This window comes from Austrofundulus limnaeus, unplaced genomic scaffold (genome assembly GCF_001266775.1).
Source record: "Austrofundulus limnaeus strain Quisiro unplaced genomic scaffold, Austrofundulus_limnaeus-1.0 Scaffold4, whole genome shotgun sequence".
Classification (NCBI taxonomy): Eukaryota; Metazoa; Chordata; class Actinopteri; order Cyprinodontiformes; family Rivulidae; genus Austrofundulus; species Austrofundulus limnaeus.
Window position 1 is genome coordinate 4,121,242 of NW_013952406.1, and position 12,592 is coordinate 4,133,833.

The window sequence follows — 12,592 nt, forward strand, 5'->3', positions numbered from 1 at the left end:
CACACACACGTGTGTGTGTGTGTGTGTGTGTGTGTGTGTGTGTGTGTGTGTGTGTGTGTGTTGCCACCATATCGTCATATCTCATGAAACACTGAAGGGTTTTTAATAAAATTTGCAGAATATGTATGATCATTAAATGTCCATCTACAACTGCTATTTTCTTTGGATTCTAATTCAAGATGGCTGCCATCACTAATTATCTTTGAAAACAAAAATTAAATTGGCATAACTTAGTCAATTGAAGAAATATTGATATAAAACTGATGTAGTATTAACTGAATATTAGCATGTACATTGCTTTGAATAGTGCTTTTGATTTTCAACTCTTTCAATCTTAATCTAAAACCTTGCAAGTAAAGGCATCATGTGACATATATTCCTTCAAAGAATGCAAGATTTGTAATTTAAAGATTTTATTTAAATGTTTTGTTTGTGGCATATAAACACTTTTAGTGTTTGTAATTTTGTCATTTCACAGCACCCAAACAACACGTGGAAGGCCTCATTAAGGGAAGAGCTGGCTTTATGGTTGAGAGCAGGTAACAACCTTATTAGTGAGGCAAAACACGGCAACTTTCTTCTAAATCTCTAATGCCAATAATCCAAATTACCCAGAAAAAACAATCACCTTCTGATACACAAATTAGCAATTAGCATAATCCCTAAAAGCATCCTTTTGCATTTCACTGGCTTAATCTGAGTCTCGGGGGACTTTGGCAAATGCCACAGCTTGTGTTAATGACTTCCAACTTACCAAACGCTCTGAGTGTTGGTGGCAGAGATGTCAGCAACATGTTTTACTGCAGAGCTGTAAAATCGGGATTGCACTGAAAAGATTTCCTCTTCAAAGCTAAAMCAGCGCCGCAGCATCTGTGCCACATGTAAGAAGTGTGCTGAGTGCAGTTAACACATCTAATACACGGCTCATACAGTGCTTCACGCTGCACTAAAATTATACAGAACACCACATGTTGATTTGGGAAAAAGAGCATAAATGAGTAAACAACATAAAGAGATGAGAAACTTCAAAGACGGCGGGACAATCGAGGCTCACAAGATCCTGGAAGCCAATGAGAGTGTTAGTCTTTGTTTGTGGCAGTGACTCAAGGGTGTAAACACAGGCATTAGCTCACACCTCTGGAGTCTCAACATGCCACAAAGCTAATTGAATTAACTGTCAGTTTTCTAGCAGAACTGTAAAATTTTATACAGAATAAGACCGGAGATCATAATAATAATGATTGTGAAATGTCTTTGTTTGAAATAAACTAAAGACTTAACATTACTTGAAGGAATTTTAGACTAAAGGCCCTGTCACACCATAACATTTTAGACAACTAGTGCCAACTTATGAACATTTTTTATTGTTTAAATCACTAATAAAAGTTATACAGCCGGTTGCTGATCACGTGAGTCCCGTGATGCGAAAAAAGTGTTTCCATTGCAGTTTTTCAAAAAACACCAATTTCGATACGGCCGAAAAACCACCTCATCCTGGCGCAAAGACATTTTGTCAAAATAATTTTTTTTTTCTGAAATTGACGTGTTTCCATTGAGCAAATTTATTTTCGAAATTCTAATTTGCCCATTTTCATGGTCAATGGAAACTCAGCTTGTGTCACATTCAGACTGTCATGAAAAATCCAGAAATGGGTTGCATTTGCCTGCAGAATGAGGACAGCCTACCACACCACATKTTAGCTCAATGTCTGTAAAAGCCATTTCCAATTGTCATTTTGTTGCAGCAATTTTTGTGTTGGCTAAGGTTGATTAGCTGGGGTGGCCATCCTTAATGGGTTTGACTCTAAAATGTGTCACATACATTATAAGCAATGTTTCAACACAGATCTTGTGYAATCAATTAGCACTCGATGTATGATTTGGGGATTAGCTTCAGCTACAATCACACCRGATTTCACCTTAATATCTGTTTGCTTAGACTGGTCTGCTGAGGTGACYATYTTGAATTGGATTGACTCCAAAAAGGGGATCAGTTGTAGATGTTTACTGAGTGTTTACTTTCTGACAGTTTTATCAAAATCTGCTCTGGGATTCAAGCGATATTTTGCTAACACAGAAAAACAGATCTGCCTTTGTATTCTGCAGCTGGTGGTAATGAGCAAACATTCAAATACGTAATGATGGAAAATTGCTGAGGTCGCAACTTAAGTTAGGAGCCAAGATGAAAATTCCATTTTCTGATATAAACAGGATATTGGTGCATATACTGAGTTTATAATGGACATACTCATATGATAATGCTGCCCGTACCGGAGGGAAACGCCAACATTTTCATTCCCCCCACCCTTCAGCAGAACATAGCACAGAAGCACCTATCAGCTCCTGGAAACACATTTGAAACATTCTCCCAGAGGTCCCAGTATCTTGGCTCCATGACCATTCCTGTCAGGGTTTTCCCTTTGACTGAACAAATGCATCAGCTTGTGTCATGAGACCACATCCCTCCCAGCCAATAAGCAGCACCAGCAGCACAAGTGCTCCAGGAGACGTGGAAGGAAAATTGGAATCCTGACAAGTATGATTGACATGCGCATTTGTCCCAAGGTAGTCTTATTTGCAGAGATTTAAAGACGTCTGTAAAGCAGCATTCTGCCGAACCGAGTCATTGTTCCTCCAGACTGGAAGCAGAACACTCCAATTCTGAYGCATGCAAATAATCTTTTGGGAAAAAATGAATCCCTTTGAGCATAAAAATGACTTCAGCTTCTACTTTATTTTGAGTCTGAAATAAATTATTTAACAAATGAAGCTATGTCTTTCATTTTCAGACAATCTGTCCATGTTGCGGACAAACATAAGAAAAAAAGCGACAAAAAACATCTTAGTCCTTCCTGCTATCCCAGGAGCAACAAAGGAGTGGGCTGCTCCGAATTCAATCTGGCTCCTTTGATGGACACAAAAAAGTGGATATGAGACTTGATGGTGAACCATAACCCACGGCTAATTCACAGCAACGGAAGGGGGAGAAATGGTGAATTAAATTCTAACCACAAGTAAAATAGACTTTGACTTGAAAGTATTGGAGTGTAGCTGCAGCCGGGGTGAGAGAAAAGGACAAATGTGTGAGAGAGAAGGAGGAGAATGTACATAGATTTCAAAGGCAGGATGAAATTGGCTGTGCCCATTAACTGCTCAAGAGGATTTTTTTTTCTCCATATGCAAAAATGGATGGAGTGTTATTACTCCGTCTATAGATCACTAGAATAAGATCAAGCCTATCTGTAATTCTTGGAATGAAAGGAGCATGTATTCAGCCAAAACAAATCAGTGATAAAACTAAAAAAAGAAAACTCTAAAAAGAAAATGATCACTTTGACCTTCACAGTAGAAGCTGATTCACAATATTCCAATATAAAATGAAGAATGTTTCCTTCTTGATAGTGTTGCAGAAATAGTTTCTAATTATAAAGATTAAAAATTGCTCTGTTAGGTTTGCTTTAATGAAATTCAGAGGTTTCACCTGATGTGGGATGGTTTGAATGTTTCACGAATTTGCACCTTGGCTGCATACATGTTGAGCAAGAATTTATTTATTTATTACTCTTCTGAAAARTGTTTTATTTTATAATGAGTTGTTCTGAGGGGCGGGAGCATGGCTGTAGACGGATCTCCATAAAGGAGCTTAAGGTAAAATGGGCGGTGCTTTGTACCAGCAAGCCTCAAGGCAGCTCCGCATGGCTACCACAGGAGATTCAAGGATTTCTTGAACATGCCTGAATGAGTYAAAGCAACACTCTGGGTATGCTTTTGTTGAGGAAATGACATTATAACATGATAGAAAGCTCAAAAAAGTCAATTTTGCACAATAAACCCCCTTTAAATCCTCCTTATTCACATTTAAATCAGTGAGTTGGGGTCTTTATAAAGTGGAACTGCAGTGCTTCGATCTGAATTCCTCCTTGTTGTAACTCCACAAGCCCCTTGATGTGTGTCTCTGATCAACTTGTTTTGAGGCTGTCTCTTTAAATTTAAACTAGGTGCTTTTCACCATATTTAGAAATGAATTAAAATATGTCAACAACAGAAGACGTGTCCATCCAGCCTTACATGTTAGAGCCAGAGTCTGACCCAGAGCCAGAGGAGAATGAAGACCAAACTGTAGTTGGTAAGTCCAGACCTTATTTAGAAGTTCTATAATTTGATGTAAAAGATAAAAAAAAATCATAGAAAATAGAGAAAACTGAATGGATTCCAACATTTGACCCAAACAGAATATAAAGATATCCATGCAGCGCCAGGAGAGACTATCCCATTTTCTGCACTCAAAGACTCCAAGTACAAAACAAAAATGCATTAAATGGCTAAAAAATGTGGCTTTTGTATGATATGTCCCATTAAACTCTCATTTATCATTGCAAGCATGCACTGTGTTGCAGTCTAAGACTGTTTCCAGGTTCTGAATATGACAAACTTCTTTTATCTTTTAAGCTGCACAGGCACTCACTGRTTCTTTATTACACTTGGCAATCAGCCTTATGTTTGACAATCAGCCAGGAGTGCCTTTTTGACATAAGAAGTCATTTCCTACTACATGACTTCATCATAATATTGATCTATTGGGGTGGACAGGAATACATTGTGGCAGATACTGTATGCCATCTAATATATTATGTTAGAAGTTACTACTTTTGTGTTAGAGCAGGAGAAACGGGCCAGCCTGTCTGGCAGCATGAATTAATCACTAATCTTTCTGCTCTGTGATGAATTTGAGGCAATTCTCAAACAGGAAATAAAACATGATTGCGCCTGTGGTAGCAGAAATCTCATKGCTCCGCGATGTTTGCTAGTTAAATCAAGTGGAAAGAGGATGAGCGTCGAGAAAGACCAGTCCACTCTCCTGACAGCGCAGGGGTTCTGCTGCTAATTAAAAAGTTTAATTCCACAACTGCAGCACTGAGAGGTGCGTCCTTGTGAGTCTTGGCGCTGTCTTATCAGGCGCATGCAGATTCTGCCACATCGGGAAACCACGGGACACTGCTGCGGCTCATGGGCCCAGCTGGAAGCGATGGCATCCTGCCTGCTTGGGGATCTGGCCCACCTTGTTCTTTCCCATCTTCTCACTGAGTGGAGTCTTGGGCTCCCAGTCAGGTGGCAGGAGTCAGGGGGCTAAGCTGCCCCATGAAGCAGCAGAGAAAAGGAGAAAGACGGGCTAAACATGGGATAAATGCTGGATTTAGGCTTTCTGCTGTTAGGCTTGGCCATGGTTCCACTTGTCCATTAAACACCTCCTGTCACCAAGTCCCATCTATAAAAACGATGGTTTCTCTAAACTCACGCACTGTTCCTCCAAGAACCCGGATCAGTTAAATTAGTCATAACACGCTGATGCCGCCTTTATGAAAAGACTTTTATATTTCAAGAAGAAATCATGTTTTTCACAAGAAAAAAGGGATGTGTTTCTTTGATAATGTGAGCAGAGTAATGAAAGCATCATATGACCTTGGCTGAGCCAAAAGTTTTAGCTGTAAAAGATCCATTGATTTACTTGATATTGCAACTCCTACAAAGCAAAAAAAAAAGAAAAAAAAAAAAGAAAAGGAAGTCCTTGAAAATGCCAACTCTCTCTGTGACATCTCGTAACAAAAGTCATGTCTGTTAGTAAATAAAGTGCGATAGACTAAAAAAGCCATAAAAACAAAATAAAGTATGGTAGTTTTAAAAACATTCTGAAATAAAAGCCAGAGTCTGCTGTAACTAATCATCATGGAGGCTGAACACTATCGCTGACTCCTGTCTTAGCTCAGGGATTCAGCGCTGAAAGGGTAACAGCATCTCATCCAAGATTTATGGGAACATCCTTATGGGTTTTATTGCAAAGGGGTTAAAGTGTCATTTTAATAACAGAGAGATATTAGAGCTTCCAAACTTATGTGAAACTTTGGGTCTGCTTCACAGGTTCCCATTTATCCAAGGTTTAAGTGTTTCTTTACCTTGGGGGCAGTTTGATATACAAAAAGGGAGCACATGTTGAACATTTATACAAATATGATCCATTTTCAATTAAAGTTTACAAAACAGTTCTTTAATGTTGTTAAATCAAATGTTTTTGCAGTCTAATTAATTAAATAAGAAGTATTTAAATATTTATTTTAATGATAGGGATATTTTAGCAAGCAGCTCTGCAAAAACCCAGATATAACTCCAGTTTTTACAGGTTCTGTAGTTTTATTATGCAACATCTATCCTCCTGTCACAGAGTGTTGTATTTCCCTCTGGTCGCTCTTACTTTTAAATTTCAAGCCACATATAACACCAATCATTTCATGACATTTGGTAAATAAATCATCCCTTACATCCTGTTGGGTTTATACTAAGAAACTTTATGGGTGAAAGGTACATCGTTTGGTCAGTTTTTTAAAGCAGATTTAAGAATCATGACCTGGTTTGTTTCAGCACATAGTGTAAATGGAAATCATAAGCTGCATTTAAAATACAACTTGTGTTTGTTGTGATTATATGTATTTACATTTTTTGGGGCAATTCGTTGAATTTTGATTCATGTGTTTCTGTTTGTGTGTGTAAAAGCCTAATGGTGATACATATATTCTGCAGTGTAATTGGGAATTTTGATTTTTGATTTGATTTCCCCCCACAAATTGAGCTCATTCTCCAGCATTTATTGTTTTAATTATAAATTATATTTCCCGACACAATGGCGCCAGACCTTGTCTGTTCAGTATGCAGAGAACCATTCTTACACCTTGTGAACAGACTAATAAAGCTTCTCACATGTTGCTGACTGTCCAGCGCAGACAGAGCTGAACCTCTGCAGCTCAAAAACCTCCTGTCTTCTCCTGGATGATTTCATCATGACCATTTGTGCTTTGCATGTGACACTAATCTAAAATGGACAATCTGACACTTCTCACAACAGTGCCAGTTCTAACAATGGGGAAAATGTATATAAAGTCAGTGGAATTTATGTATGCATTTTTTMCACTATCCTTTTCCATTTTTTATTTAATATTTTTCTTTTAAAATCAAAAACAAAAGATTGCAATTGAAAATTTCCAGTCCATTTTTGTGATAAATAGATAACATTTTTTGACAGCAGTGTATATATATTCTTGTCTGGCTCATTACAATCCTTATTAGTTAACATTTATGCAAACAATATTGTTTGACATTTTGTTAAAAAGATTGAAATACCAAACATTCAACCTCCCCAAGGCAGTTGGTCCTTATTAAACTGGTCTAAGCAGTGCAACGTCTCTGCTGTGAAAGATCATCCACAGCAGGTGTATGTCTTCATGTSGGACTGAAAATCAGTGACATTCTTTAGCACAATTTATGAGGAACATTATTATTGCACTAAAGTATCAACAGCACAGAGCTGGGAGCTGAAAGAAAAGAATAAAATACTGTACTGATTGTCATACATTCGAATTCCCTGCTGCGGTGTGGGCATGTGCACCAATTTAAGGCAAATTCAGAAAAACCTAAATCCTTTAAGTGATGACTCATTTTCTTTCGTTTAGAAAAAAAGGCAAAGTTTTGTGTGTTGATTTGAAAATACAAGTGCTCTGTGTGAAGTAATGACAGCACTACATGTTGAAGTCTACTCAAAAACACAGAAAAAAGAAACATGAAGCCACAGAAAAATAAATTCCACCAATCAAATGTTGATTTCAGATCAAACCAGCCCAAAATTAGAGTTATTGATTAAATTTAAAGAAGCGTGTACAGAAAATGGATGGATGGATGGATTTCTGCAGGCGTTTCTATAAACCTACCAAAACAGAACTTGCAATTTATCATATTTAACTGAATTTATTCCCTATTTAGACCCTGGCTTTGACACAATTATGCTTCACTTGTCATGTGCATAGGTGTTTAAAGTACTTGAAAGAAATGATTAAGTAAAAGTAAAAATACCTTAACAGAAAATGATTGTCATATAAAGGGTTTTCACTGATAAGAAAAGTACCTAAAAGTCATAAAACTGCTCATAATAACCAGGAAAGTAAAAGTACTTCACACTCTAAAAAATGAAGTATTGAGTTACTTAACCAAGTCATGTTAACTGGTTGCACTAAAATGAGTTGAATAAAATGAGCAATTTACACCTTTACACAACTCTATTTAGCAGAACCAGTTGACATAACTTGGTTAAGTAAATTCAACCCTTCACTTTTTAGGGTGCACAAACCGCTCACTTCATCTGTTTAATGTGTAACTAGGTGTTAAATTTTAAAGTAAAGAGTAAAAGTATCATTTTTATGTTTTGAATGTACCAAAAGGTAAAAGTTATATATTGTAAAATTACAAATCCTCAAAAAAAATTACTTAAGTACAATAACAAAATAAATGTACTTAGTTACCTAAGTACATTCCTGATAACAAATTTAGCTGCTTTAAATAATGAGTCTGATTTGACAAATATGCTGCTTGAAATGGGTTATAAAATCTGCCTATCCTGGCTAAAAATGGTGAGAGACCAAAAGAAGAATTTACTACATCATTTAGCTGCTTATTACCTAGTTAGGTCTTGTCAAAAGTTAGTTGTCCACTTTAGGTACAACCCACCCCTTTTGTTTTTATCTCTACATAATTTCCCTCTTTTTTGATCTCTTTAATAACTTAAAATATGGAGTGACATACTGTATAGAATAGACAGTATATATTTTGCAAGAAATGTCTGTTAAAAATATCAGTAATTTGACCATGGTTAGACAATGAGATCAAAATGAATCACAATTGAATGCATGAGGTTTGATAACTGGTAATTTTTGCAATAAAGTGTTGAAAGCATTTCTCCAAAATAACCCAACAAACTGTTTTTTTTTATTATAGCTTCAAAAATATTTTCAGTTAATCAGTCAGTCTACTGTAACTGTTTAATAGTTTAAGGAAAATTACTGGGGAAATAATTTGTGCAACAACTGAAAAAAACAGTGACTGAAAAATTATAAAAGTTATGCTTTATTTGTTTCATTGAGGTTTTATTGCTTATTCATTATATTCAGTCTTTTTTTTTCTTGATCAATGCCATCAAAAATATGTGCTGCAAATCAACAAAACAAGTTTGAATAGCAAAAAATAAATAAAAAAATGTTTGGTTAATACAAGACAAATACTTGATCCATTAATTCTCAGACTTTCCAATCAGCAAACTGCTCTGGTTAAAACAAATGATCCCCAAACTCAGAGGAATCATTTATTTATCAGGCTGTGTACCGCAATTAGAAAATTACACCAGACAAGGTTGTGTTTCTTATACAAAAACAGGCCCAGAGAAAAGCCCACAGAGGCATCTGAACATGCATAAATGAAGTCTGGAGGTTGTATTCCCAGCAGTTTATCTATCRTACCCATCAAGACGTGGAGCAGGTGTTACTTAGACAGCCTAAAATTTATGAATCACATTTTATGAGATCACTGGTCTCATTCAACTGCAACCGGCGTTTCAAACATCTGTAAGTGATCATAATTTCACTTCCATTAAGTGCACATTAGCCAGAGCATTACCAGCTGAGAAGAAAGCTGTCGTGTAATGCATCATTCGGAGAAAAAACTTTAGCTGAATAAATTCCAGATCAGTTAAAAACAAGTGCTTTGGTGCATTACAGCTATTACAGCACTACCTCTGATTGTATATATATGAAAAAAAAACTTTTTTTCCTTCTTGTGTCGTCTCTTTTGGTGTAAAGTTTTGTTTGGTGTCTTCACGCCCTCCCCAAAAGTGAAATTCTTTGGTGAATGCGACAAAGTCAGACGTAAAACGAACAGTCATTCAGAAACTTTCAAGCTCAGGGACCCGAAAACCAACAGGCACATTTATTATTATTTATGTAAACATGTCACCCTCCTGTCTAATGAGCCTTTCACCGTTAGCATAATAAAACAGCTTGCATTAGCACGGGCTAAATGAACAGCCGAGCGCTCCCGTGTCTGTGCAGCAAGATGAAAGCAGATGTTCCACAAGCCAAATGCCAGCATAACAAACTAAGTCCTGCGAAGGAACAGAAGGGACTTAGAACCAGYAACATTCTCATCAGCTCATTGACTCTATTAGAAAATCCCCCTGGTTCAACAATATTATGTGAGAGCAACACYTAAATGAGCCATGACCAACTGACCATGAATGAGCCCACAGATTGATTTTTTTCCCCTCTGTTCCCCTCCTATAAACACATTAGTGATGTACAACTAATGAACTTGGAGTCAAAGCAGATGTCAATTATCAGACACATGAAAGGTGGTGTAAACAGTTCAAAGAAAGGTTTGAAYGAAACAAGAAAAGCAGAACCAAAGCTGAGACATAGGCAGAAAATATGAACCGAAAGACATTTTGATTCTGTGTGCAGGTGAAGAAAATCTGTGTGGGAACTTAAATGTGGTAAAGTGACTTTAAATCTCAAACCTAAGTGAGCAGGAAGGAKGTTTTTATTTTCATGTTCACACAAATGTTTGGATTTATATCTTTAAATACATATTTTACTCAGGTAAAAAGTTACTGAGGTACAAAATCTCAAGTCTTTTAAGAGAGACCAGGACATAATATTATTATTAAAGAGGGCAACTCCAAACAAAATGTTACCCATCCTTTGCCGTTTTTTTATAGCTATTTACAAATGTAATAACACTAAAAAACAGCCAAGAAAAACACATTCTGATGTGAAAATTCAAGAAATTATTCATTTATTATAAATGCACAGTAGCTAAATGTGTAATGCATTTGATTTGACAGTGATTTAAACACTTTGATAAAACTTGCCAAAATAAATGCAGGACTTCCAAGGAGAAGGAATAGATAAAGCTTTCAGTTCTTTACACTGCCTTTCTGAGTCTTTATGCWGCTGCAGAGAATTTTAAAAGCTGAGATCCAGAACACACAGTCATTCTGTGTACTTTATGAATCACATAAAATAGGTTTTAAAATTAAACAACTCAACTGTGTGCTTTTTAGTCCTACAGTTGTTTGCACTTCGTAAGAAATCCATGTAGTGTGCATTATGTGTGCTTTATAATCCAATCTCTTGAACTTTAAGCCTATGGTGACAACAGCACAGGTATATCTTTATTTTATTTGTGTACTYATAAACACTTTAAAAGAACCTGTTGGGGTCCTCCAATTGGATGTTTTTAAGACTTCCCAAGGTTTTTTTCTGAACTTGAGTGTATTTTTAAGCACCTTGATCATGAAATAATCCTAAAACCAAACTAAAGCTTGATACTTCAGTCTCTTTGGGAGAAGTTTAAATCTCTGATAAAGACCTCTGAAACTGAAGCGCGGAGACTTTAATCCTCACTTTGTACTGAACTTGACTTCTTTTATTTTGCATTTTGATCGTATTTGTCATTTGTAGCTTGTAACTTTGTTTTGTCATTTTTGACCAGGTCTCCCCTTGATAAAGACATGCTAATTTTAACAAACTGATTAAATGAAGGGTTTATGAATAAATGTTAAAAGTTTGTGTTTTTTCAAGTTTGTTTCTATATCAGATAAAAGTATATTTTGTAGAAGAAAAGGAGTGCAAACGTCAGAAACATCCACTGAGCCTCGCTTGAGGGGCTTTAATAAACAGCAGGAGTGGGATGAGGACTTACTTGTACCAGTCCAGCCCCTTCTCGTAGTTCCTATCAAAGAAATGCGGCTCGTTTCCAACGGCTCTGACGTCCGGGTGGACCCTGAGAGCCTCCAGCAGGGCTCGGGTCCCCCCTTTCTTCACGCCGATGATGATGGCTTGGGGCAGCTTCTTCTCGCCGTAATCCGAGGTGCAGTTCGCCCTGAGTTCGCTGTCCGTGGTGCTGATCTCCTGGCGGTCCCTCTCCAGCCCCGGCGTTGGAGACGCCTGCATCCTAATCCACTCCGCCGTCCTCTGCTCGGCCCCGGCCCCGGCATGGCTCTTCGCCGTGGGGGACGAGGTCGTCCCCTCAGCTTCGGTGAACTCCACGAATCCCTGCGAGGCCGAGTAAAGTTTCTCCCTCAGAGTCACAAAAGTTGTATCCTCCGTCACCAGCCTGCCCTGATACACGTAGTTCTCTTGCAGAGGGAACTGCAGCGAGTTGTAGCAGCTCATCAAGCTGTAGAACAAGTAGGTGACAGAAAGGGAGAGGGTGAACATGAATAAGATTTTCCGGGGCACTTTAGAGGTGAAAACCGAGGTGCTGGACCAAGATGCCATCTCTGACAGCAGGGATCCTCTCAAAGAACTGGCCAGACATGTTTCCACCCCGAGTCTTGCATGGACAAAATCAACRGGAAGAATCAGTCACTATCAGCCGCTGCTCCAGCTAAAAACGCATCAAGCTGGACCAAACCATCCCAACCCATCCGCATGGCATCTCTGCTAAGGATGGCAGGGGGAAGAAGAAAAAAAAAGGGGGGGGGGATCCGGGAGAAAACACTGCCGTCCTCTTTTCTTACTCCAAATCTGACAGACAGTGTCACAAATTTACTGGAGTGAAGTTGCAGATTTGAGAGGCTGGTGGTCTGGCGCCCTACCAGATGAGCAGCCTGGCTTTAAGTGGACAGTGTTTGATGGAAAAAATCCTGGCATGTTATGAAGAATGGAGGGAGAGAGAGAGAGAGAGAGAGAGAGAGAGAGAGAGAGAGAGAGAGAGAGAG

The 12,592-nt window shown here is 37.9% G+C and overlaps 1 protein-coding gene across 1 annotated transcript in view; it reads right to left on the minus strand.

The window, feature by feature from the left end:
* The window catches only part of hs3st4 (heparan sulfate (glucosamine) 3-O-sulfotransferase 4), a 94,503-nt gene extending 81,917 nt beyond the window's left edge, over positions 1-12,586 (minus strand). The window contains exon 1 of the mRNA XM_014023847.1: positions 11,572-12,586. Within this exon, the coding sequence (XP_013879301.1) occupies positions 11,572-12,149 (578 nt within the window). The 5' untranslated portion in view covers positions 12,150-12,586. The remainder of the gene's footprint in view (positions 1-11,571) is intronic.
* Positions 12,587-12,592: the final 6 nt, after the last annotated feature.